At 32.9% G+C, this 23,894-nt stretch overlaps 1 protein-coding gene across 1 annotated transcript; it reads right to left on the bottom strand.

Moving 5' to 3' along the window:
* Nucleotides 1–515: 515 nt before the first annotated feature.
* On the bottom strand, nt 516–21,618 carry LOC128243567 (GDP-mannose 4,6 dehydratase-like). The gene is made up of 11 exons (XM_052961414.1): nt 21,549–21,618; nt 19,298–19,342; nt 18,712–18,799; nt 16,601–16,710; nt 13,969–14,161; nt 13,402–13,506; nt 12,506–12,633; nt 9,968–10,086; nt 9,205–9,301; nt 4,780–4,848; nt 516–4,423 (listed from the first exon to the last, which is right to left on the bottom strand). Exons 1-11 carry the CDS (start codon nt 21,597–21,599, stop codon nt 4,361–4,363), a joined length of 1,068 nt encoding a protein of 355 aa, XP_052817374.1. The 5' UTR covers nt 21,600–21,618; the 3' UTR covers nt 516–4,360.
* Nucleotides 21,619–23,894: the final 2,276 nt, after the last annotated feature.

Raw genomic sequence — 23,894 nt, 5'->3', positions numbered from 1 at the left:
GTTATTGGTTGGGGTTCGTTCATAAAAGTAAGTAAAACTTATTTTACAGAGTTAAATCGCTGCCAAAAATATGTAAACAAATCTGTTGCAAAATTTTGATTTAGAGGTCATATTTTTAGAGGACATATTCATTAGTTTTTATTGTAAAAAGGAATATATTTTTCCGAATTCATATTCAAGACAATCAAATTCAGCACGTAATACTAGAACGTTCCAAGACATACCTGGCTCCAATTTCTGAAGCGTAATTTCATATATCCGAATGAATTACTTAAACTTGACGTCACGAAACAAAAAATATAGTATGTGATTATATTAGAAAAGATGGCCTTGAAATGTCCCAAAACTCTTTAAAATTACATCACACAAATTATACCAAAACAAAAACAATGTATCAAGATCGATCCTGTTATAAGACACTTTCATAGACTTAATTGTTTGAGCAAAACGGGCGAGGGGTTTTTACAGTTTCCTTCGAATCGGATTTCTATATAAAGTCCAAACAAACACACATATATTCTCCCAAGATCTTTATTAATACTGGTGAATATGATTTAATGTCCCAAGTAAGCAAAAATACTGCATCACTATTCACTAATACATACAACCCTTTTTAGGACAAAAAAAGCAAAAGCAACACAAGATATGAGATTGTATGTATGACGTAAAGAAACACAAAAAGCATATGTTAAATAAGACAATTTGTTAATCACATATATGCTATATATAAATATCAACACAAAATTGTATCCCATTACTGGTAAAACAAAAGTAAGAAAATCAATCAACTTAAAGTTTATTTTACCTAAAGAATGAATCAAAGTGTGAGATGTAAACGCTTAAAGCTTGCAAGTGGTTACCAATTATGCTCAATGCTTGCAAGCGGTTGCCAATGCTAAATGCTTGCAAGCAGTTGTCAATGCTAAATGCTTTCAAGTGGTTGTAAATGCTAAATGTTTGCTAGCAGATGTCAATGCTTAATGCTTGCAAGCGCTTGTCAACACCTAACTCTCACCAGAGGAATTCCATGCTCAATGCTTGCAAGCCGATTTCAACATTTGTCTGTTTTCAGTCAAAAAGGCACATAACTCAAACAAAATTTAAGCCAGAATTAAAGACCTTAGAACACATTTGAGTAAAATATTATGACTGGTAATATGTGAACAGGTCTTCATAACATGATATTTTTGTTTTATGACCAAGGCTTTTTGACCAGACAAAACAGACAAGCTTAGCAAAAACATTACTTAAAAAACTATTCTACATATAGATAAAAATTGCAGTCTGATTCAATTTACATGGCATCAAATGGGACAGTTTTGTCAATTAATCAGTTAAAATAAAACATATCAGGATTTCATGGTTATTAATGATATACTTAAAACATAGTCCTTCCAGTACTACATTTAGGAAAAGTAAGAACAATACAATGTTTGTCCCAATATCATGTGTGTAAGATGGGAATGGAAAAATGATCACATGAAAAAAATATCAGAAAATAAGTGTTTAGAAAAATGTTATTCATGATCAATGGAGACACTGAAATTGAAACAATGACATTAAAATGCCTGAAAGAGTAAATGCATAAAATGAATGAAGTATGTTATTTTTCAACTTTGATAAACAGCATTTTCAATGGTAATAAAAGAAACAAAAAACCTTTTGTGTTTTTTTCAAACACTATATTGGTCCCTGGACACAATCAAATGAAAAAGGGGGAACCCTGAACAGGGAATATTTCATATTCAATTTTAGACAGTATATATGTCAATGTAAAATTTGGATTATTTCCAATTCAATCCAGACTTTATCAAAGCAGTTTTTAATTGTTAGATAATTTTCCTTCAAAACAGATTGTATATAAACAAATAAAAAAATCAGAGATATTACATTCAAGTATTATTATCATCTCATTTATCATTGAGCTGTATTATAAAGTAATCAAGATGTAAAAGCAGAAATTAACAATGTATATGGTTATGAGCTACACAAGAACAATATCATTACAATAATTGTCATGTAATGACTTCAAAGTTTCCACATATTATGAAGAAAAATTGTTATGAGCGCACTGTTTAATAATGATAGAAATGACAGAGTTTCCTAACTGAAATGCAATTTCTTCAACAAATAAATGTAATCAAAGAAAGATTTTTTAAATACTGAATTAAGTTATAACATAAATATATGTAAATGTAAATGTTCACCCGCTAATACTATTGTCAAAATCAAATGTATATCAATGGTAGCTTGCAAGAAAGAAGTAACTACTAATATTAACAGAATGAGTTACTACAGTTTTGCTGACAAAATGATTAATACATGTACATGGTATCGTTCAAATTTTACATTTTTCAGGGAAGTGCGTTCAACTTATCTTGGAAGATTGGTTTACAAATGGTTTTCCAGTTACATTTACAGATCAAACTTTCACTCGTGATCATAGAAGAACTATATTGCAATGAAACTTAAAACGGAAAGAATCAGATGCCTTACTTAATCTACTTAATGACTATAACATAAACAGAAAATCAAACACAAAAACAAAAGCCACAATAAAACTGGAATGTATATAACACAAACGATGATTCTTTAGATCTGAAAAATGGGAACAACCAGGCCCCGATTTCACGAACCCGATTTAGTCTGTTAAGAAAGGATCAAGCTAATCTCAGAATTTTTGTTTTGGTATAAGATGTTTAACATCATCATTTTTAAGATGTGTAAGACTTTTAAAGGAAATTATTTTAAAGATAATCACCATAAATTATTCTGTTATGTTAATCAAGTATGAGTAAGTTATTTGGCTAAATGGAGTGAAACAAATTGCTTACTCCTGTAATGCCTCAATGGACACTCTTATTCAAAATTAATACATACACATGTATGACAAAAATAACATTTTGAGCATAACCTTTAACTACTTACTCAATATTGCATTTATGGGAAATATTAATGACTAATAACAAGATTCTAACTGTATATTTTATAGATGAAAATGCAAAAATACTCAATGATTGGAGAGTGGTAAAGATTTACTGTGATCTACTATTGTCTTATAAGGTAGAAATACCATGATTTCTGCACCTTTCTTTTGAAATTAAACTCAGAATCCTTCATAAGAACCATGCTTATTGGCATTTATTTATCTTTTGGGTATATTTAAACAATTGTATTAATTTTGGTAAATCTAATTTGGGAGTAAGAGTGCATCTTTAATGATTTTTGAGGAATTGGGGGGCAGATGCCACAGTATTCTTACTTTAATACAGAACTTTAGTTATTAGTCTTTTGGAAGAACAAGCCAAAATTCATATACTATTGCTTGGAATTACATTTTTGAACAAGCCCTGCTGTATAAAAACCAGATTTTGACCACTGGTTTATACATTTATAAATTATACATTTATTTGTTTTCATATGACAGTATTAATTGTAATAAATATCATGATAGGATTGATACAGTCAGTTTGATTGTCTTTATAAATATGCACTGATAGCCATTTTTATTTAAATCAATGTATATATAAGTGTATATAACAATGAAAAATAAAGAAAAAAAATCAATAATTCTTTGGTAAAAAATCTAGATGCACCTTGAAATCATAAAGGCATACAACACATCAAGCATGAACCAGTTTGGCAGAAATAAAAAAATGATCGTAAAATGTGCTGTATACAGGGATGTGACAGCTGAAGGGCTAAAACCTTTTCGGCAAGGGTGTTATGGGCCCGCTTTAGGTCCCCTATGTTTGTTAATGGGTGCAAAACTGCTGCTACCGCAGAAGCAAGACTGACTTTTGAGAAGCTCTCTTGAGGGCTCTCCTGGCTTCAAATTGGAAGCAGACGTGTAGAGTGTTAATACTAACTTTAAGTAAAGAAACAACTTAAAGCAACCACTTAAATTATTTTTAATCATTTAAAAAGAAAAAAATATATTTTTAAGTGACTTGATCTAAATCAGCGAACAAATCACACTCCTGTGTATCTCATGTTAAGAAATGAGCATTAATGCCAGAAAAATATTTTAACAAAAAAATCAGAAATCATATTTCAAGAATAATGAACTAATAATGACAAGATGATCATCCAATATTTGATCAAACATAACATATTATATGGCTGAATGCTAAAAATTAAATAAATATATAGATACATATTAAACAGTAAAATAGATAACCCTCAATATATTATATGTAATACAATTTGAATGGAAACAATGCACATTGTTGAACATAAAAACTGATATTAACCCTCAATATATTATATGAAATTCAATCTGCATGGTTACTATGCACAGTACCGGTATATATGTTTTAAACCCCCACATTTCAGATTCATAGAGATATTATCACAGTGTTTAAGCCATTGGTCGGTTTCTCATCAGGTCAAGATCAGATTCCACCATCTCGCCAACAAGTTTCTGTCAAATGGAGAAAGAACAATGAACTAGTCTTAAATTATGTTTTAACTGTACACATATATATTTGTATCATATCACATGATTTTGATAAAAAAGATGATTTTTTGGCTTTATTAACTGAATAATTGCAACATTAGAACTTATTAAAGCATAACCTGCTATTGAAAATTGATATTTCTTTTGAAATTGGCACATGTTTCGCAAGGATTCCTTCCATACAAATCAAGCATTTTTATATTACATGTATTTCTGGTTAACAACTCAAAATTATCAAAAAGGTTTTTTAGACCATTTTAGATAGATCCATAATCGTGCACAATTCACTTTTCCACAGATATAATAAGCTGAACACTTACATCAAAGTCATAGTTTGGAGTCCAACCTAGCACAGTCTTAGCCTTCGTACAGTCACCCTGGAGGAATTCCTGAAAGTTAAACAGACAAAATTTAGTTTTTTTCTTTGTACATTTCTCTTAATTAAATCATTTAATATTTGGTTGCCAAATTAGGGCATTGGTTAGCACTGGCTCCTAAGCCAAAGCTTCCTGGGTTTGATTCCCGGCCTGGGCATATGTGAGTTTGGTTTGTGGTCACCAAGCCGGGCAAGTGGGTTTTCTACGATAACTCTGTTTCCTCAACAACACAAGACCACACTTTCTCACAACATCATGCTATTTATAAATAAATAAAGTTTAAAATAAACTTTTTCAATCATTAGTACTTTTATTTTCTACAATAGAAAGTTTAAATTCTTACGTAAAATTGATGCTATTTGTCTTTAATTCAAGATACAACAACACAAACATTATTTCAACATTAGAATGGTATTACAAAAATGTACCTTAAATTAGTCAACATTAAATTCAAAACATAATTAAAGGTGTTGCAGATTAAAACTTCAAAGAATGATTTAGCTAGTTTTCTTGAAATCTTAGTATTGTATTAACAGAAAACAGTAAAAATATTTTTGCTACGCAAACAAGACCCACAATAAGAACTTTCAGCCAGGTGTGAAAAAAGTCCATCTTAAAAAGTAGTTCTCACATGGATTAAAGTTAAAAATCAAAACGTGATGATATTCACACTAATCATAATGCTGTTCAATTGTTGTTCTTTATATAAACAGAAGAAAGTCCTTAAGATATTAGTATAGCAGCCTGTAAAAAGTTGACATTGCTAATGAATATTTAAAAGCTCGGTAAACAGACAAATAACAGGCGTTCAACATTGGCTGTTGGTTTTATAAACTTTTGACACATGTTTTAATACACGCTCCAGGGTAAGATACTTATTATGACTACATACATCCTGAACGTCGGCATTTGTATATATACCAGAAACAAAAAGCAATAATGAAAAAATAATGCATTTGATAAGATAAATTCATATAACATGTTAATATCAACCATTGACTATCTCTTCTGTTGCAAAGATAATTATTATAATTGAAAATACATATTAAATTGGTCAAAACCTCATCAAACCTACCCAGGCCCCAATTTCTCAAACTTTTTAAGCTTAACAGGCTTAAGTAGCTTATTTCAAATAGCCGAAATACATACTGTTACTTAAATTGAATTTTGATAAATGAAAAATTGTTTATTGTGCTTCGGAATTCATAAAGATAATTCTTATTTTAAGTATACTAAAAACTTGAAAGAAATTATTGAAAACCAAAATGGTGAGCTTAGGTTAATCCTGTTGTAATAATAAGGGACTTAAGATCTTTTGAGAAATTGGGGCCAGTAATTAATTAATTTATTTAATTATTTTTATTTATTTATTAATTATTTTTTTTTTTTTTGGGGGGGGGAGGGGGTAGGTGCAATTCAAACTTTTAAACTAGGGCTTTGCAATTGGATTCCAACACGCTTTTAATTCATCAGTCAATTTCCAACACCCTTTTAATTCATCAGTCAATAAAAAGGTACAACTTAACCAGAATTTAATACTTAAAAAAAGCGTCTTGGAGTGACATAAAAAGAAATGGGGAGGGGGGGGGGGGGGGGGTACCTTTAAGAGGAAGTTTGAAAAATAAGATTGCTATGCAAGTATTTCAAAATCCCATTTCCAAGTTTGACTTTTTTAAAAACATGCTATGACATATTTGCAAGTCATTGTGGTCACTTCAATGGACATTTCTTATAATTGCGCATGTTTACAAAAAAATAAATTGTTCACCAAAGAGGTCCAATAACCATATTTGTCTATTTACTTTCTCTTTATGTTTCTTTTTAAAATTTAGCCCAAGAATACCTTTACTTAAATACAATATTTTCGTTAACTAAACATATTCTTAAATGTTAAGTCAATTAAAATGTATCAATATTTATAAAGGAAATTTCTTGAAGAAGAATAACATGTTGTTAAATATGTATCATTTCTTTGCTTTGTGAACAATGTATATGTATAATGTTCAATTTTTATTTGTGCTAAATACACAAATAGTTAATAGTAGTTAAATCTACCTTAATAGAAAAATAAACAGAATTTATACAGCATAAAAACTGCTTTGTCAGTATTGTTAGTTTAGTATCTGTAAAGTTTAAATAATTCTTCTGACAATATAAAATTTTACATTCAATTTAGAACTTAAATCTCTTGAGAAACTATTTTTTCTTAAAATTATAATGGTCGAAAAGTCATGAAATGTAAAACCTTTCAGCTTTTTATTTGAAATACAACAATAATTAAAAACCTTTTCAGAGTAAGTTATTAACACAATTAAATAATTTTCTCTTTCATGTTTAATCACTTAAAATAATAGTTCATAGCAGCAAAAAGTTGAGCACTTTTATAAATACAAATGTTTTAACATTAAGTTTACATTCACACAAGATATTTTGAAAATCTGGGCTCAATTTCACGAAAAAAACACATAAACAGCTTCTTTCTTATTTCAAAATTACTTTCTTAAACATGATTTTATGAATAAAATATATTTATTGCGATCATCATCATGATTATTTCCTTAAGAAGTATCAGTATGTTTCGAAACAAGCACATACACAATTTAATTAATAAAACTACAATATTGGGCTCAGTTAGATCCTGTTATAAAAAAACGAAAAAAAGAGTTGTGTACTTCATTTTCAAAATACCTGTGTGAGTGTGTCTAAGGACCTTTGAAATCATTGCCATGGTGATAGTTTAAGGAAATATATGACCTACATGTTTAAGATTATCTGCACATAAACAGAAATTCAATCTGCCTGTTATAACAGGTATTTCAATAGTCAATTGAAAATGTAAATGTTGTTCTTAAAATATATTATATGAATATTCTTTAAAGGAATTTGTTCATGTTTTTGTAAAATGCACTTTTTTATATGACGTAATAAAGTGAGGCAAATCATTAAGTGTTAAAACTAAGATACCAAAGGCTGGAACCTTTTAGCAAATGTTTATTTTGCTCAAATATTGTCATTGACAACAATTTTCATGAATAGCATAAACAATGGTAATACTCACTTAAGTACAGCTTTGTAGTTGCATGATTGGTTGATTGTCATTATCACATGATGTTATCAATGTATTGTTAAGAGGTCAAAATATCTATCACTTTTGTAAAAGTCCCTGTGTCCTTGTGGTTTAGTCATTGTTTTCTATTTTTTTCTTTACCGGTGTGGGTTTGCACCACACTAAAACCAAAATACTTTTTTATGCTATAACTGTATTTTTCTGCAATTTTGATATCATAGAGTAAAATAATGATAAAACAAGTGTTTTAAGATTAACAGGAAAACTAAATTTTAGTCTTAAAACATGAGCGAGTACCTTTAAGTTCTATTGTACACTTTCCAATAGACTTATACATAACTATCTAGGCAATACATCCTGGTCTTCTATAGATATGTTAAAGTCTTTCTTATATATAATTATCCATCGCAACGATAATTTTTTGGATGAAGCTAAATATAGCAAAACTGCAATCAGAACTGCAAAGAAACTCTAGCCAGGATATTTAACAGCTTTTATTAAGTTGATATGAAAAATTGACATAATTATATCATAAATATTATTGATAATTGAATACATATCTTAACATTTAACAATTATTAGTTTAATATTGGTGATTATTATGAACTAATCAAGCTTCAATGATCATAGCTACCGTACATAGGTACATTGTAAAACAACGAGGTTAGGGAGCTGTTCTTTAAAATACCCTTAGAAAAGCACATTTTCTAAAAATAATGAGCAGGCCCAGGTCTCCATCATCTATGTGGGTCTATGCCAGTTATTTATAGAATGCATATTGTCATCCTCTCATCCTAAAGTACCTGGGTTTGATCCCTGACAGTGGCAGTGTGTACACAACCTCTTATCCAAAAATACCTGGGTATGATCCCTGACAGGGGCAGTGTGTACACAACCTCTCATCCAAAAATACCCGGGTTCAATCCCTGACAGTGGCAGTGTGTACACAACCTCTCATCCAAAAATATGCGGGTCAATCCCTGACAGTGGCAGTGTGTACACAATCTCTTATCCAAAAATACCCGGGTCAATCCCTGGCAGTGGCAGTGTGTACACAACCTCTCATCCAAAAATACCTCGGTTCAATCCCTGGCAGGGGCAGTGTGTACACAACCTCTTATCCAAAAATACCTCGGTTCAATCCCTGGCAGGGGCAGTGTGTACACAACCTTTTATTCAAAAATACCTGAGTCAATCCCTGGCAGTGGCAGTGTGTACACAACCTCTTATCCAAAAATACCTCGGTTCAATCCCTGGCAGTGACAGTGTGTACACAACCTCAACCCCTATGATGTACTTACAACTTCTGTGGGTCTGTAAAAGCGTGGGTTGACCTTTACAAGGACGTCCCCCGTGGCCTTGTTCTTCCCAACTTCAGAAACTCCCTCTCCTTCCCAGCTGAAATAATATGCAAATGACCGTGTGATTACAAATGCTTGTCCAATTTTATAAAACAATTGCAAATGACCGTGTGATTACAAATGCTTGTCCAATTTTATAAAACAATTGCAAATGACCGTGTGATTACAAATGCTTGTCCAATTTTATAAAACAATTGCAAATGACCGTGTGATTACAAATGCTTGTCCAATTTTATAAAACAATCACTCTTAAATTGAAAAGGCAGATGTGTACATACAGACCTTGCCAATAGCTTAAACACTTCTTGAATTATGGGCATGGGTTTACATCCTGAACAACAACCCACAGCGGCAATGAAAACAACAATGACACCAAAACCTGTCAAGCTTATAAGAAACCAGCAGCTGTTGCCATTATTTTTCTTCTTTATTGGCAATGGCAAAATAACTACAGCTAAACAACTTATTCATAAGTTGTTATAACAGCTAATTTGCTTATAAATTCTTGAAAATGAAGCTTAGATCAGTCATTGAAATTAGACTTTTGGATGAACAAGTCTGACTTCTTTTACTTTTGCTTGGCATCAAATTTTTGAACAAGCCTGCTATTTAAAATTCAGAATATTAGCAATCCCGGAAGACATTTTATCAGTGCAGGGCTTGCGGGCTTGAGTTTATTTCGACCACTGTTAGATGCACTTACACAATGTCAATGTTGACTTTTTTAAACGCTGCAAGAACAAACTCTCGAACACTGTGGGCTTCATTCATTGAGATCACAAAATCCTCCGGCTTTTCCTGCTGCAACATCAGCCACATTGCCTGCAATTCAAAAATAAAGGTTTTTATATCCATAATCCAGTTAAGAATAAAAAAACATACAATGTGCACTAAACTCAACTTAATATTTTTGTGAAAAACTACAGACACAAACTCCTCTGGAAACTGAACATTCAAAACTTGTTTATAGTTGACTGTTGTATCCAGACTTTGTTCTATCTGTTACACTCAGGGTTCAAATTTAACTTTGAGGAGCACTCGCAAAATTTTGCGAGTGCATTTTGAGGCAACTCGCAAAATGACAAATCAACTTGCAATTTTATTATTTGCTTTATTCCCTTATAATATTGTCTAATTAAAGTAGAAATTAACACCTAAGACATATTATGAATATTAAAAAGTATCAATCTTGAGTGACTCGACTACTAGAACTTGTTGATGGCTTATTCTATTTGGGGGGTATGGAAAGACTCGTCTGATGCTGGCAGCTTTTTGATAATAAAGCTGTCCAATAATTTAACATTGTTCACTTTGTATATTTACCCTCGCCATCGGGTAATATAATACCCATTCGACAAGCACGCTACAGATTTCATTAAGTCTATAAGTATTAAAAACAATAAAATAATAAATTTAAAATAAAAAAAGGAAATGTAGCGTGGATACTATGGACCATGAAATATATCGATCAACGAAGTCTATTCATTTTGACAGGATGAAGGGGTTTACAAATAGTGGGCAAAAGCGCTAAATTTAGCCAATGATTGAGCAAGGTGATTACGTTGTTCGTATTTACTTTGTATTATGCCCGCCTCGGAGCATCCCGGAAAGATTCGAGATAAAACTCTGCCTTTTCCGTATTTGTTCTTTTTTTGAAAACCATCTAGAGCGTGACTCCGTACTGTCTTCTTTATACCGGTAGTGTAAACATGCCACTTTAGGCTGTTTACACTCCACTACATAGCGGAATTAAGTTCATGTTTATTCTACTTTCCTTTTAACATTTTGTGGTCTAGAAAAAGCCACTCGCAGAATTTTGCGAGCTTGAATAAAAGTCAATCGCAATTTCCAAATGTCGCTCGCATTTTGCGAGTATGCGAGTCTAAATTCGAACTCTGACACCAACAATTTCTTTACTCAAAAATTACAATGAATGACATTGGAAATGTCACACAAAGGAAAATCAAAGAGAAAAGAAAAATGAAGAGTTGAAAACAGAGGCCATTCCCGATTGAATTGCTTCGGAATTGAATAATAGTCAGAGGCATATCTTGGCCAATTTGATGATTCACATCAGCTACAAAGTCAAATAAATGATTGTGAGGTCATTCCCAACTTTAAAATGTGAATAGAATATGTCAAAATTTCCCTTTATGTTGTACTATTCATGAAAAAAACAAAAATAAAAATTGGACAAAAAAGGCCAAGATAATAATTTTTTATATTTGCTTATAAGCGCCTGTGATAAGTTGTCACAGGAATCCTGTGTTTACTAATAAATGTTAATGCCAGTGTCTTCAAGACAAATCAATTTCTATAATCTTAAATTTTATTTCAAAATACAGTGATGTGATTGACCTGGCAGCTGGAGGGCTGAAACCATTTCGGCCATGGGTTCTTGGGGCACTTTTGGGGTCAAAAGCACACTGCCGTAAAAGAAAAAGTGGCTTTTTAGAAGCTCTTTTGAGGGTTCTTCTGACTTTAAATTTGAAGCAAACTGGGATATCAACTCTAACAACCAAAAGCACACTAGTTACTTTTTTAATCATTAAAAAAAATAAAATCTTTTATTTTATTTTTTTGGGGGGTGGGGTGGTGGGGGGGTGTGTCCCTGGGGCCATTAGATCCGCGGAATTCCGCGAATCCGCGGACAATTCACATCCCTGAAATAATAATTTTTGTTTATTTTTTCGGCAAAACTCCCATTTAAAAACGCCCAGCCCCATTTCCCTAGGGCAATGCACTTAAGTCAGACTGACAGACATCCTTGCTTGCAGGAATACAGCAGAGTTTATATTGAGATTTAGGCTGTGTTTCTGAAAAACAGCTGTCAGAGAGGCAGTCCATTGAAACTTATCTAAGGGAGATAACACATTCTGACCATTTTTTTCACCAGGTCATCACAGTCAAAGGGAGGTAATAATAGGTTAAAGACAATTGTAAAATTGGTAGCGCTTACCTACCTTCGCAATGACATGGCATTTCTGCCAGTATGCACAAAACATCATGATTCATTTCCTTACGTAAGTCATTTCTTTCTTATCTAAGCATTTCACTGGTTAAAAATTATTTACCTAGAAAAAGACCACTTACACTGATTAGAAAAATAAAAAATACAAACTTTAATAATAAAACAATCTAACACTTTACTTTGACAATAAAAAAAAATCAAGAAATTGATGTTAGTTTGGATAGGTCTTTGAATGTTTTGTGAATACCGGCCTAGAACTTCAAAATTTACCTCTATATAGTCTTTAGCATGTCCCCAATCTCTCTTGGCGTCGAGATTTCCCAGCTCTACCACCTTCTGTTGCCCCAGGATGATCTTGGCCACTGCTCGTGTGATCTTGCGTGTCACAAATGTCTCTCCTGTAGGGTAAGACCAACTAGTTAATAATTGTTTTTCATGTTTGGATATTCTCAAAATTGAGAATCTGTTTTGTTTTTTCATAAAAACTGCTATTATTAGTTGATTGTTCTAATATCACTGAGGATAGGGACCAGCTGTTTTGTAAGTCAATTTAGAAGAGTGAAGAGAATCCTGCTAGTCTTCTGACAGTAACAGGTTTGAAAAGTAAATTTTATAAAGCATGGAAACAATAACGGCTGTCTATTTTGAGAGGTCACAAGCAACGGCCCTTGACTTCTATGTTGAACAGTTTACACAATACACAATTTAGTTTTATGTACACATATTCTGTTAGACCAACTCTCCTGCTCAATTCTTAAGAGCTCTAAAGAGCTTAAATCTGCACTTTCACTGATTTACCATTTTGACAACTTTTTATTTTTTGCCTTGGAATGAGTAAATTTTTGCGTTAATATCTGCAAACCAGTGATATAAGACTGCTGACAAAAACTCGATTCGCAGATTTCCATATAAATTTTCATTCGTTAACTAATATTTCATTTTTAGAAGCTTTAATACCCTTAAAGAAAATTGCACAAGAATAAATTTCTGAACATAAATATGAAAACCTGCAATGATTTTTTCGTCACTAGTCTTATATCAAACGTTTCCAACGGCAAAAAAAAGGCTCATTCCAAGACAACAACAAAAAGTTGTCAATATGTTTAATATTTGAGAGTGCAGCCTTAAGCCTTGATAATAAATAGCCTGATCATATTTGTTCTCACCTCTTCTTGGGCTTTCATGGTTAAAGAGGATCCCGTTACAGGCAAACATGTTATACGCCTCTCGGTAGTTCACCACAATCCAGTAGCCGTAAACCTTCGCCACACCTGTAGGAAAAAAACATAAATGTTCTCTCTGAAGTTCAAAAGAATCCAGCAGCCTTGGCCACACCTGTGTAAAAACACGTTTACAAATTTCATCACATGAGCACCAAAAGAAATATTTCTTGAGTAAAATATCTGCTTTGCGATTTAACACTGAAGCAAACAATTTTTTATAATAAGCCTAAAAAAGGTAGAAAATGACATTTATTTATAGGTTTCCCTAAAACATGCCAAAGATATAATTCAACATATTTCTATTCTGGAATCGATGGGTCCCAGCCATGGTAGTGCTGATGTTTGGATGTGAGAGAGAACAAAAATTTCAAAACTGATATATTTGAAACAGTAAAATTCATTTTTATTTCACTCACAAATCTATTATTTGCAGCAAAGCAGATAATAAGTTTTAATAATATCTTGTTTAACAATTGTTGTAAAAAGAAATATTCAAAACTTAAGTTGTACCGTATGGAGATCGCGGGTAGAAAGGCGTGGTCTCTTTCTGCGGGATTTCTTGGACCTTGCCGAACATTTCACTGGTGGATGCCTGGTAGAACTTCACCTGGTCAGTGAGTCCACAAGTACGAATAGCATCTAACAATCGTAACGTTCCCAGGGCATCTACATTGGCGGTGTATTCAGCAAGCTCGAATGATACCTGAAATTAATACAGTTCAAAGTGAAACTTTTATTCAAAATCAATACATACACATGTATAACAAACATAAATTTTGAGTGAAAAACCTTTAACTACTTACTAAATAGTGCATTTATGGAAAATATTAATTACTTATAACAAGATCGTAACCGTGTATTTAATAGCTGAAAACACAAAAATATTCATTGATTGGCGAGTTCTAAAAGATTTACTGTGATCTACTATTGTCTCATAAGGTAGAAATACTGGTTTCCTGCACCTTTCTTCAAAATTAAACTCGGTATCCTTCGTAAGAACAATTGTTTTTGACATTTATTCATCCTTTTTGGTATAATTTGACAATAATGTATTCATTGTGGTAAATCTTATTTTGGCGTAAGAGTGCATCTTTAAATATATACAATGTAGATGTACATGTAACAATGTAAGTATGGAATCTCAGTTCATTTTGATTGTTTCAAATCCTTAGCTGTCTTGGTGTTTGATTCATTTTAGATGCTATTTGGAGATAAACTATGTGACATTGACAAATACACTTTTGCTGAGCCAAAAATGATACATTATTTGTGAACATTTTATATAGTTATAGCAATTAATTTGAATGTGAATGTAAACTTAGGTGTGTGGTATGGCATAGTTTTTGTATCAGGTGTTACGAAAAGTATCACTTCTCCCTAAAGTCTCCCCACTTCTCCCTAAATTGACTGAAGGGAGAAGTCACTTCTCCCAAAAATTTCAGCCTAGTGAGAGCCCTGAACATGTAAGTATGGAATCTTATATAGGTTCTCAAATGTCTTATACTGTGTAGCTTTAGTTAATACAGTATGTTCACAATGTTCATGCAATACACTTGAGATTGGAAATCAACTAAAATCCTTATCAATTCAGAAATAATTGGTCAAGCAATTTTGATAATGCAATCAAAATAAAAAGCAGGGCTTCCATTAAGAATTTTAAACTGGAAGTCTGAACTTCCTGTCCATCAATATTGGAAGTTTTTCACTGAAATGTGGAAGTTTAAGTCTCTCGAATACAATGATTTTTTTCCACAATATTTCAACTGGTATGTAAAAAAATGCAACTATAACTTGCCAAATTCACAGATTTTGATTATTATAATTCATTTTACTTCAAGACTGATTAAAAGTGTGACCATAAAAGTAATATTGACACCAGGTTTTGATATTTTGAACTTCCAAGCCTTTAACTTTGGAAGTTTTCTTTAAAATTATGGAAGTTTTTGTACTTCCAAGGAATCAATTTTGGAAGTTTTAACCTATTTCTAGGGAGTAATATACTTTCAAACTTCCTTTAACGGAAGCCCTGTAAAAAGTTTATAAAATGTTTAAATAAGTGGTATAAAAAAATAAAAAGCTGCATTTAAAAGGTAAATTAAGTGTATGTAACAATAAATAAACATGAAAGAAAATACATATGCTGTATTTGTAAGTAATTTTTCAATGATAACCTTGGTGATTATAGCTGAATATCAAATAAATTATATTGTTTTTCTAACATAGTTTTCTAAAGAAATTGAAAGTATGACCACAAAGCCATTATAGGTTCCGAAATTATGCAATATTATTTGTGATAATTCGACAATACCTGATTATATTAATTATATTTTATTCATACAATACACATGTTCAGTATGGTAATTAAACAATTAAACTTTGCAACCCATGAAATACATAAAGCATTTGAATACTATATTGAATAACTTGTATAAAGTACATGTACTATTTAAAATCAATCATAACCAAGTATAAGCAAGATTATTGACATTGACTAATAATTAAAAGGATATTTATGCTTTACAGTCATGTATATTTTCAAGCAGAGATCGAGTTCAGAAAAAGAGTGGGTCATTCAGGCATATAAATTGTTCTTACTTTTAAGCAGTGTTTGATAATTGATAAAGATTAAATCTTAATTAGTTTTTACAACTGGACGTGTAAACTGTCATTCAGACAAACTGACCCTATTTTAAATTTAGTCCAGTCAGGACCGTCACACCGACAGTTTTCGGGATGTATATTTTCAAGTAGTTTTGTAATGTTAAAGACATCTGGTCAGTGATATGTAAATATTCAATATGCATGTACGGTATGTTAATTTGAGGCAAGCAATAATTTGATGGCCATTATGGGCACACATTTATTAAGTGCTCTATTCTGCGTTCAAATAAATAACCTAGCATGCTGTTTTCAAGTACATACACTCTTTGCACAAAGTCTGCCACAAACTTGAACACAATTACCAGCACATTATGGTCAAGCAAAATATTTTTTAACAAATTTGTATCCTGAGGTATTCTATTGTCATCAAGTTGACTGGTCTGATTCTCCTTAACTTCCTCTAACAAGCAGGAGGACATTGTCAATTTCAAGATATACCTTAATTGTATGATATACTGGGCTCCTAGAAAGTATGATATACCTTGACATGGCTCTGTGCTCCTAGATTGTATAGCTCTGTGGGCCGGACTTGACTGATTATCTTCACTAAACATGTGCTGTCTGTCAGGTCACCATAGTGTAGCTTCATGGCTGGAACAACAACAACAACAGTGAGTATTTAGAAAATGCTTCCTGCCAGCGTTATTGAGAGGTGGATCATGGTAAGGATGAACCAAAGCTAGTTTTTTGAGTAACTGTATGCCCAAAGATAATGTTTTGCATTGCGCCAACAACCCAAGGCTATGACAATAACTGTATTTGTTTTCTAATAAAAAAACTGACAAGCTTAAAATGACCATGTAACATTTAACTTGTATACAATTTTGAATAGAATCATATGCAATGCACTGTATTATATGGCACATGTTAAACATTTTGACATAAACATTTTGTGGTAATGTTGTAACAGGCACTAAAATCATCATACAATTTTCAAAACAAACAAACTTTATTGATAACCAGTACAATCATGTAGGTAACAGGTGTGGAGTGGTAGCATGTTACTGAAGCATATTTTTTTAATGATGCAGTATCATATATTTATGGACATTATGTTGATTTTATAGGGCAACAGCTGTAGTTGGAATGTGCTGAATAGTTTTCATAAAGCACCAGTTAGACTTAACTAAGTAATTCTTTAAAGTCAAGACAGGTATATCTAACTGCAAACTATAGCATATAGTTATGTTAACAGACAGTTTGTCTTATAACTGTTACCAGGTACCATACCAGTCATTAAAACTAGAAATGTGTCCATAGGACACGGATGCCCCCACTTTGATTTTTTGTCACAGAAAATAAGCCATAATGATTATTCAGGATAATCTGAGGGCCCTAACTCCTAAATGATTAAAGCGATTTCCATGTCTATCGAACTTGATCAAGATATTATGGTCACAAACATGTGTTAAAAGTTTGGTGAGGATTGGACAAACAGTTTTCAAGAATTAGATCGGAAACAATCTTCGGGACGTATTTTTCAAGTCTTTTTTTGCAAATAAAGGGCCGTAACTCCTAAATGACAAAAGCGATTTCCATGGCTATCGAACTTGATCAAGATATTATGGTCACAATCATGTATGTAAAGTTTGGTGAGGATTGGACACATACTTTTCAAGAATTAGATTGGAAACATATATTTTTGAAGTATTTTTGGCAAAAAAGGGCCGTAACTCCTAAATGACTAAAGCGATTTCCATGACTATCGAACTTGATCAAGATATTAAGGTCACAAACATGTGTTTAAAGTTTGGTGAGGATTGGACAAACGGTTTTCAAGAATTAGATCGGAAACAATCTTCGGGACGTACGTACGTACGTACGGACAGACGTACGTACGGACAAGGGCAACCCTATATGCCGCCACTTTGTGGGGGCATAATTAGACTTTCGGATAAACAAGCCCGAATTCTTATACTATTGCATAGAATCATATTTTTGAACAAGCCCTGCTATATAAACTTCAGAATTTGAGCAAGCCCGGAAGACATTTTACCAGTGCAGGGCTTGCGGGCTTGTGCTAATTTCGACCACTACCATACCTGTAAATGCATGTATGGGTACGCACTAATAATAATACAGGTTCATGCAAAGGACAATGTCTTGCAGTATCATATATCAATTACAAGATACATACATGAACATATAAATTAAAAAAGACATTTGATGATTTGATTCAAACTAGTGTTTGAGGTCAGACCAAATCTTTAGATGATTGGATATTATCACTTCCAATTTCCATTTTCACTCCATTAATTAATATTTAATATTTTCTTGAACATTTTTTTTAGCCATATTTATTATATTCATTACAATTTGAAGTAAATTAAAATTTGAAGTATTTATTATCGATAGTACAATCAGTTTTTGACAAAACCTTTATTGTAGCTTTATACTTTTACAATAAACCGTAATCCTTAACTATGCTTATGTTATGCGTGGCATGTTTGAAATTATTCAGCATTGTTATTGCTTTCGGCTATATTGTTAACGATTCATGTCACTTCCGAATGCATAAATGATTTCAAAGGAGAAAAGACAGCCCTGGTGTATCTTATTTTTTCCAAAGCTAAGGAGATAATGGATACTTACAACCACCACTGTGGGCTGTCTGGTCAGTATATAGATGCTCTATTCTACCAGTGTTGAATGAACTTGACCGCCGTATTATACCATGCACCTGGGAAAAGGGGAATACAAGAATGATACAAAAATTCAACATGTCTGTTTAACTGCTCAAGAGATTGTTTCTTTTTTCATGATAACAAGAACAAGAATATTATACAATATATAATTAATGGTATGGTAGTTCTGGTGTCAGAGCATGAACTAGAACATAATTGAACAAATTACTTATCAAACTTTTTTTTCCATGGGCAAAAACTCCATTTCTAGATTATTCAAATAAACTTGTTAAATGTAATGTGCACATTTTGAGTTCTTGCATAATGATAGGTGTCACCATGATATTTTTTTGGTAATGATATATTGATATAAACAAGAGCAATGCTGTGCAAACTCCAATGCCTGTCTGATTTTTTCTGCAAAACAGAGGGCAATACTTAACAATTAATTTAGCCAGCGTTATGGGTGTTGCTATGCATATGCCTTTTGTCCCTGATAACATGTGGACTAAGTTTTAAATTATATATCATTAAATAAAAGCAAACAGACATACCTGATAGCCTTTGTTGATAAGGAACTCTGCCAAATAGGAACCATCCTAAAATATATAGAATTGGAGTATAAAAGTAAATTAGTAATGTTAAAACAGTTGGATGATGGACAAATGAAAAATAAAATGTCATATCATAATTAGACAGTATCAACTTATCAAGATTTAGATGGTGAATTAAATACATATTTTGCAATCTGTTAACTAATGGAAATGTATTTTTAATTGGGTCCTTTCATTTTGCTTCAGAAATAATGGTGAGATTAAAGCAAATTTGAGTCAATAAACCTGTTTTTTATTTCTAGTCAATCCCTTGCTCTTGGTTCTTGAAAATGTGTGGTATAACCACATTAGAACACACAAGATATAATATTCATTTATATAATCCATTATCTTGTTCACTGACTAATATCACAGAACAACCTGTTTTCGACCACCTAAGGATTTTTTAGATTTCCATCATAAATAAGTGATTATAAAAGATAAAGTTTGTGTGTACCATTTCAAGCATTCACTCATCTTTAAAAAAAAAACAAAAAAAAAATCTGTTTCAATCGTCGGTTGTTTACATTTTGCATCCAAAATGGAGGCTGTCACATGTTGTATTTGACCTAAATACAACCTATTTTCGACTATGACCTTTAATTATACTTCACAACAAAAGTTTGTGCACAGTATTGTTCATGTTAATTTGTATGACTTGTTTTAACTGTGTATTTTTTTTTTAAAGTAATAAAATGTTGACATATTTGCCAAACAGTCACTTTATAGTTACTTATTACCACAAGAGGGAATGCATCATCCCTTCTAATGGCTTTCATATGGGTACAAAATGATAATTTCACCCATCATGATCCCTGGTATCACTGGACCAACTCTGAATGAGCCTCATAATACCTGCCTAGGCTGCAATATGTATAATTTAAATGAGAGCCCAATTATAATTCAATATAGTTACATGTAGATCAATTTCATTAATTTTAGAATAACCAATATACCATATTATGATGTGCTTTTAATGTTGTGCACTTTAATTAGAAAACGATAGGGCATAGGTTTTAGGCTCTGGTAGATATGTTAAATCTGGCAGACAAAACCAACATGATTTTAAAGAAGTATTTTACACCTGAAATTATTCTAAATGAAGGGTTTAATTTGGCATTAATTAAAAGTGACCAATTTGTGTTGTTTCAAGTAAAACAGAAAAAATTTTAATACTAGCATTCCCATTCTTTTTCAAATAAAATTTTCTGACAGTTCTACTGTTATGGTTAACAATTGGAGCCTATTTTGACCGGAAGTGACACAAAAATCAAAATAGTGGTCGAAAATAGGTTGTTCCGCGATACTACAGTCACTGAAGGGAATGTTCTCCACTTCAGGAGTACAGTCCCTTTTAATAATAATACATAGTGAATCTGATCACTATGTTGAGTTTTTTATGGGATTTATTCGGTAACATGAACAAATTTCTTCAACTAGACGCATGTTTAGGTAAGAATTCTGGTTGCTATTGAAAGAATGGAGGGGATAATCTGAATGTAGGCTGCATGTTTTTGTAGCAATTTTTTTGTTTGGTTCTTTCACGGCATGTTTTTCGTACCCATAACTTCTCAATCACATAAAACTTTAAGCTATTTAGGCCTTTTGATATTTTATGACATTTTTAATATCAGTTATGCATAGTTATTTACACAGGCAGCAGTTACGTTGACAGGACCCACCCTATGGCCATCCCCCTCTAAAAAAATTATTAAAAAAAAATTGGTTGATATTTATGTTTATATGATAAATGATCATGTTCCAATCATTTTTGGTCTTGAATTTTTTTTAGAGGGGGGTGGCCATAGGGTGGGTTCTGTCAACTTAACTGCTGCCTGTGGTTATTTAATGCTAGATAGTTGGAGTGAACACTTGATAAATCTGAAGGAAAAAATATATATATACTTTAAGGTTAAATGTCACAATATGTATTTTATTTTATGCTGGATTGCTGGAAATAACTGGTGATAAACTAAAGAAAATATAAATATTTTAGGTTAAATGTCACTAAATGTATTTCAGGTCATATGTCACCAAAGCAGTTTATTCCTAATCATGGCTAATGTGGTCGATGAGAGGTGACGTGTCAATAATTGGAAATTAAAGATATGCAATCGAGATTACGTGTCTTTTTTATCAAAATGTTTCAAACACATTTTATCACAGAAATACAGACTATAAGAAGGGCAATCAATGTTCAAATGTATCGTACCTGTCCAGTGATTCCTGTAATCAACGCTATTTTATCACTCTTCGACGCCATTTTGCAACAAAAAGACTGGTTTAATTTTCTTTTCAGTCCAAAGAAATGTACGATACGAAGCAGACAACTCTTTATATAGCTCCAGCTGATCGGAGTAATCAAATGCAAAGGCAAAAATAAAATTTAATTATTATCTTATTCCCTTGGAGCTTTTGATGTCAACACACGGTAATGAAGTTTAAAGTGTAGAGCGTGTGGGTAAGAATCAGCCTCAAGGTTAGCTCAGTTGGTTCGAGTGCCGTGCAATTGTTTAGGTGGCAAGGGTCCGAAATGTTGAAAATCAGTAAGGGGCCGATACGTCTCGCGTCAATTTAATTAAGGGGACGAAATGGCAGGACCGAAACGTCTTAGGGGCCGATTTGGCAGTAGGCCGATTTGGTAATGGAGCCGATTTGTCTCGCTCCCGTGGGTTCGAGCCCCACACCGGGCGCACTTTTCCTCTCAGGATCACCACAATGGTGGCAGCGGTGGAGCGGCATTAGTGCTTTCGTCGGCCTATAGGGTTAATAGGGGAGAAGTGTAGTGTGTGGGGTTAAAACCAGCCTTCCGGTTGGCTCAGTTGGTTAGAGCGCCTTGCTAGTGTTCCGGCGTTCGTGGGTTCGATACCCACACCTGACGCACTTTTCCTCTCAGGTTCACCACAAAGGTGGCAGCGGTGAAACGGCATGGGAACATCCGTCGACCGAAAAGGTTAATGGAGAGGAGGAGTGTAGTGTGTGTGGTTAAAACCAGCCTCCGGGTTGGCTCAGTTGGTTAGAGCGCCGTGCTAGTATTCGGGCGGTCGTGGGTTCGAGCCCCACTCCGGACGCATTTTCCCTCACAGGTTAACGTAAGCAGTAATCGGTTGTTCAAACAGAAAGGACCATGAACACGATTTACAATACTACAGAATACCAGCAGTGATAAAACCAAGGTGATGGATGTGAAAGGATCTCTACTAATCGCATACGACAGTGTTTAGGGCAACTTGGAAAACTTTGAAAACAAGAACGTAGACAATGTCCAAATATGTCCAGCTCATTTTCTGAATGGTGAGAATGTATGTTTTATTTTAAACGAATATAGTGCATTCAACCGTGGTGTTTACAATTCGCTGTATCATTTCACATTCAGTTCTAACCATGCGCAATAGTTCATAAAATTACATAAATGTTAGAATTTCATTATGAGATGAAAAACAATAAAGTTCATACATGAAACTCAAAGAAAAATATTTGATAATTGTCTTCATTCTTTAGGCAAGAGGGCAGAACTGTATGATCAACTGAATCCGGACTGGGTTTCTACCATTAACCTCAGGGGATGTGCTACACCGAAACCGCCGGTCCATAATGGCAACACAACTCCAATCAAACTCGTTACAATCACCAGGAAGACAGAACACAGTTGGGATTAGATACCAGAATGTTCCAGTTTGCAACAGGTAATAAAATTACATACTGTATAAATTGCGCTTTTGAATTTGTCCATGTAATGTCTCAGCTGATTCGACAGACACGGACCTATTGGATGAATTTCATGAGACCCCATGCTCTTTAATGCAATCAGAAATCAGTGGCAAGAATACGTAGAGGGAATAAAGCTCGAGAATCAGCCTCAAAATCCTCGAGAACTCAAAATCAGCGCTTGAATCTCAGCTCAGCAGAGACTTTCGTAGAGAAAGATTTTGAAGGAAATGATAAAAAAGTTAACCACTTGACAGAGTTGTCATATGAAACAATCATGTTGTTGTTCGAATATACATGCTGCCACATTTGCCATGTTCACTCGTTATGACACAGTTTATCATGAATCTAATGAGACTATGATCTTAGTTGTCAGTGATGTTCCTGACATACGAATTCGGTGTTTCACGGGCAACAGTGTCACGGGGTTTTACAAATGTGCTGTACTGCATGTTTGCTAGGCTACAGCCAATGGTACATTGTTGGACTCAGCGAATAGTTTTACAAAAGACAATGCCAATGCAGTTTCGGAAAACAATTTTGAGAGAAAGTTGTTTTGAAGTTTTTATCGAAAAACCGTCTAATCTACAGGCTTATGCAAAAACATACAAGTCATGTAAACACCATCATACTTTTGGATTCCTTACTGGAATAAGGTAAGTTCGAATTACTGTACCTGGATTCAGTTGTGGACATATTTTAAGAAAAAGTTGACACAGGAAACAAGAACAGAATATTATCAGTTTTCTAACCGACACTGTACTTTTCATTTCATTCTTGCTGAATTAAAAACGTTATTCTTAAAATCAGAATTAAGAAAGGAAGCGAACTCTGCTTGTATATTTACGTT

This window comes from Mya arenaria, chromosome 8 (genome assembly GCF_026914265.1).
Source record: "Mya arenaria isolate MELC-2E11 chromosome 8, ASM2691426v1".
NCBI lineage: Eukaryota > Metazoa > Mollusca > Bivalvia > Myida > Myidae > Mya > Mya arenaria.
This window is presented reverse-complemented; position numbering and strand designations above follow the sequence as displayed.

Coding starts and splice junctions, on each gene's coding strand:
- LOC128243567 (XM_052961414.1), bottom strand. CDS start 21,599: ATGGCGTCGAAGAGTGATAAAATAGCGTTGATTACAGGAATCACTGGA. Junction 19,343..21,548: donor TTACAGGAATCACTGGACAG/GTACGATACATT, acceptor TATATATTTTAG/GATGGTTCCTATTTGGCAGA. Junction 4,849..9,204: donor TTTACAGACCCACAGAAGTT/GTAAGTACATCA, acceptor TTTAACTTTCAG/GAATTCCTCCAGGGTGACTG.